General features: G+C 37.6%; 1 protein-coding gene across 1 annotated transcript; it reads right to left on the bottom strand.

The window, feature by feature from the left end:
- Positions 1 to 350: 350 nt before the first annotated feature.
- LOC110870891 (probable inorganic phosphate transporter 1-9) lies at positions 351 to 3,174 on the bottom strand. Its single transcript, XM_022119968.2, has 2 exons — positions 2,429 to 3,174; positions 351 to 1,318 (listed from the first exon to the last, which is right to left on the bottom strand). The coding sequence occupies exons 1-2, from the start codon at positions 3,172 to 3,174 to the stop codon at positions 415 to 417; spliced, it is 1,650 nt and encodes a 549-aa protein (XP_021975660.1). The 3' UTR covers positions 351 to 414.
- Between the last annotated feature and the right edge of the window lie 710 nt (positions 3,175 to 3,884).

The raw sequence follows: 3,884 nt of genomic DNA, 5'->3' as shown, positions 1-3,884 counted from the left end.
GTCTACAAAGCGCTTGGTCACCCCTACTCTTGAAACGACCAAAAAAATATCCAACCAATGCATAAATACACTCTACTTTTGCATTTCATATCAGACAACCAGTTTTGAGAAATGGAGATGTAAAATATAACTAAAACACGTAACCACCTTAAATGTTAATTAATACAAGTGATGCAAGACAAACTTAATAGGGAAAATTATTAAAATAGACAAGTTACCAATCAAATTATTAAAATAGATGTTGATTGCTCGCTTAGTCGGCAATTTTTGCCAGCTTCGTCTCCAAATTTACCGTCTAATCGACATTTAAAAGTCAACGTCTATTTTGTTAAGAAGTGAGTAAACATATCTATCGTGAATTTCCGAACTTTCCATAAAAATTATTCTTACACAAGAGACATCATGCATCTTTCTTTAATTCATTTCTAGTAACCCAAAACCTTTTACTTCATTTCTTCTAGCCGAAAACTTGTGAGGCCAAAATCTAACAAACCAAACACCCGTAAGCTCATCAACATTCTCATTTTCCTCCAACGACCGTCCCATTGTCTCTCTAGTAAAAAAATATGTCACAAAAAACCCTAAACCACAAACCCCACCCATCACCATCAACGTAGTCGACACCCCAAGCCCGTTTGGAGGATCGCGAGAAGCCCACACGTACCCTATCGACCCAATTATCGCGCCTACTTTTCCAACCGCACCCGAGATCCCATGACAAGTTGCACGAAACCTCGCTGGAAAAAGCTCAGCCGGAACTATGAAGGTTGTGGTGTTTGGCCCAAAATTGGAAAAAAAGAAAGTAAACCCATAGAGGATAATGAAGAGATTTGGATGATCCCCATTCATGTTAACTTTCGCGATTGTAAACAAGCTTACCGCCATGAAAAAGAACCCGATTGCTTGAATCTTAACTCTCCCGATGTGATCAATCATGTAAACAGTCAAGATGTATCCAGGAATGGTTGCACATATTGCAATGAGTGCTTGGAATCTTGCGATCTGCAATGCATCTTTGTATATATTCATCTGGATCTTTGGAATTAAGTGGCCACTAAATACATGGTATTGGAACAAGTTAAGACTGTAAAAGACGATATCGATAAGAAACCAGTTTATGGATGCCGCAATGAGATCACGACCGTGTCGTCGGAGAAATTCACGAGAGAAGAAAGGGTAGGTGTTGGAGAAAGCAGCACGAGTGTTGGGTGTGTTTATCATCTCGACATCTTCTTGGATTGTACTTAATGGTAGGTTCATCACTTTCCCTATGTCTCTTGCTGCTTGTAATGTGTTTTTCTCTACCAAAGCCGTGAATCTGTGGAATCAGTGTTTATAGAAAACCATGATCAGTTGATAGTTAAAAAAAACCTGGCCCCTAGCTGTGTAACAAAAGTGTCCCTTCCTGTGTTGTTGAAGGTTGAAGTCCTTCGGCGAACATAGATTCCATTAATAATAGGATTAGGGTGTTTGGAGTGGCATTCAAGGCAGTGACCCATATAGAAAATTCTTATTAGGGCAATATTTAAAAAAAGGGTAACAAAATCGGCTAAACATCAAATTTTTCCAAAATTTACACCATTGTCGCAGCGTCAAAGGGCAACGGGGGTTATACATACCACACATAGTATACACACAATACATATACACAGTGCAGATATACATACACATATATACACTGTACACATATACAAATTAGTTTTTTTATTAGACATATACACGGTGCATATATATATTAGACACACATGTGTGTGTTTTATATATACTATACCCATATAGAAAATTCTTATTAGGGCAATATTTAAAAAAAGGGTAACAAAATCGGCTAAACATCAAATTTTTCCAAAATTTACACCATTGTCGCAGCGTCAAAGGGCAACGGGGGTTATACATACCACACATAGTATACACACAATACATATACACAGTGCAGATATACATACACATATATACACTGTACACATATACAAATTAGTTTTTTTATTAGACATATACACGGTGCATATATATATTAGACACACATGTGTGTGTTTTATATATACTATACAGATTAGTTTTTTTTATCTAAAAATAAACGGAAAAATTCTTCGACGGTTCCCTACGATCTAAAGAATTTTAGAAAAAATAAGTAGAAATTAAGCTGATAATGAGAAAACTAGTTAAATGTGAGAAAACTAAAAAACTCACTCAAAACCATTAAAAATAAGATGGAGGGGCAAACCTGGAAAAAATATAACTTTTGGAACATTTTATATCTTCTTCATATGTTATTATTATTTTTTTTATAAAATTGCATCATAAGATTACAAAATCACCATAAGATTAAACCTTTAAAATATTTTCTTTTTGTAAGAGTTGAGTTTTAAAATGTTCATTTTCAGGATTTTCCGAAAACAGTCACTATATGGAATGAATGAGTTGTTAGTACCGAGCGGTTTCAGGCATCTTCATCCGCCAATAATAAGTCATAGATGCTGGAATCGCACCGAACATGAGAATAAGCCGCCATGCCATGTCCGATTCAGGTGGGACCGGAGCAATGTTTACTGACGGTGCAAGTTCCGACGGCTTCTCTAGATTGTGTTTGTTGGCGCTAGCTTCGAAAATGGAGCACACAATCATGAAAACGAGCGAACTCATAAGTATCCCAAACCCTTGCATGGAGAACACACCCGCAATAAACGCTCCACGAGTCCGCTTATTGGCAAACTCCGCCATAATCGTGGCTGATAACGGGTAATCCCCTCCGATTCCAATCCCTAGCAAGAACCGAAAGAACCCAAGGCTCACAAACACCATTAACGGCAATTTTGAGAGTGTTAAACCGCATCCAATAGATGCCACAATCATCATCACCAGAGAAACACCATACACACGACGGCGTCCAACACGGTCTCCAAGCCGGCCGAAAACCAGTTGACCAATCACAGCCCCCATTAGCGTGACACAAAACATTGTGGAGGCAATAACGGTTGGAACCTCAAACCATTTCTTTGGGTCCACGGTTCTATCTACCTTAGGGTAATATATCCTTCCTATCATGCTCATGACGAGAGGGATACAAAATAAATCGTAACTATCAGTAAATAAACCCATACCTGCGATTATGATTGCTTTAAAGTGGTAATATTGTGTCTTGGCGACATCAAGCGCCCGTAAAACTTTGAGTGCCATTTTGAGATTAATTTCTTGAACACAAGAATTTATAAGAAATATAAGTAGATAAAAAATGCCACTGGAAATTGCCCGCGAGTTTCCTAAGGATAAAATCCTAAGCATATGCTGTGTACGATTTGATATTCACAATAGTTGAAGTCATCAATGTTAAAGTTTATTGTTTGTTTTAGTATGTATGCCTACTATTGGAGACAAGTAAATGACAAAAACATGGATAAAACCAATTTGAGTCTTGGAAATATATGTGTAACTTATGTGAATATTGCTATACAGTTATATATAGTATGCCAAATCAACTTTTAAATCAATCTCCACCATTGGATTTGGTTAAGATTAAATCTCAACCACTTAAACTCCATTTGTAACTGCTATTGTGGCAGTTCTCAGACAGTTTTGTTGGTGCATTTGTGTCTGTACTTTGTCTGTATTCGGTCACGATGTAAAACGATGTCCTTGTTAGGCCTGTGAGTTTGACCAAGTCAACCATCCTCCTGGTTTGACTTGGACAAACAGTTTGAATATGGTTGTAATTTGTCTGTCTCGAAGGATGAGACATCGAAGGATGATTTAGATCCTTCGATAAGCTCGAAAGTTAACCTTCGATAGATGCAGATGGACCTCGAAGGATATGCCATCCTTCGAGGTATATGTGTATCCTTCGAGAGCTGGATGCTCGATAGATCATCTATCGAGCAGTCAACATGATC

Source organism: Helianthus annuus, chromosome 8 (genome assembly GCF_002127325.2).
Source record: "Helianthus annuus cultivar XRQ/B chromosome 8, HanXRQr2.0-SUNRISE, whole genome shotgun sequence".
Classification (NCBI taxonomy): Eukaryota; Viridiplantae; Streptophyta; class Magnoliopsida; order Asterales; family Asteraceae; genus Helianthus; species Helianthus annuus.
Note: the sequence above shows the minus strand (reverse complement) of the source record. Positions and strands in the feature narration are given on the sequence as shown.

Bases quoted from the DNA above. Each gene is read 5' to 3' on its own strand.
- LOC110870891 (XM_022119968.2), bottom strand. From the start codon at position 3,174: ATGGCACTCAAAGTTTTACGGGCGCTTGATGTCGCCAAGACACAATAT. The intron at 1,319-2,428 runs GTACTAACAACT...CTGATTCCACAG, and splicing joins AAGATGCCTGAAACCGCTCG to ATTCACGGCTTTGGTAGAGA.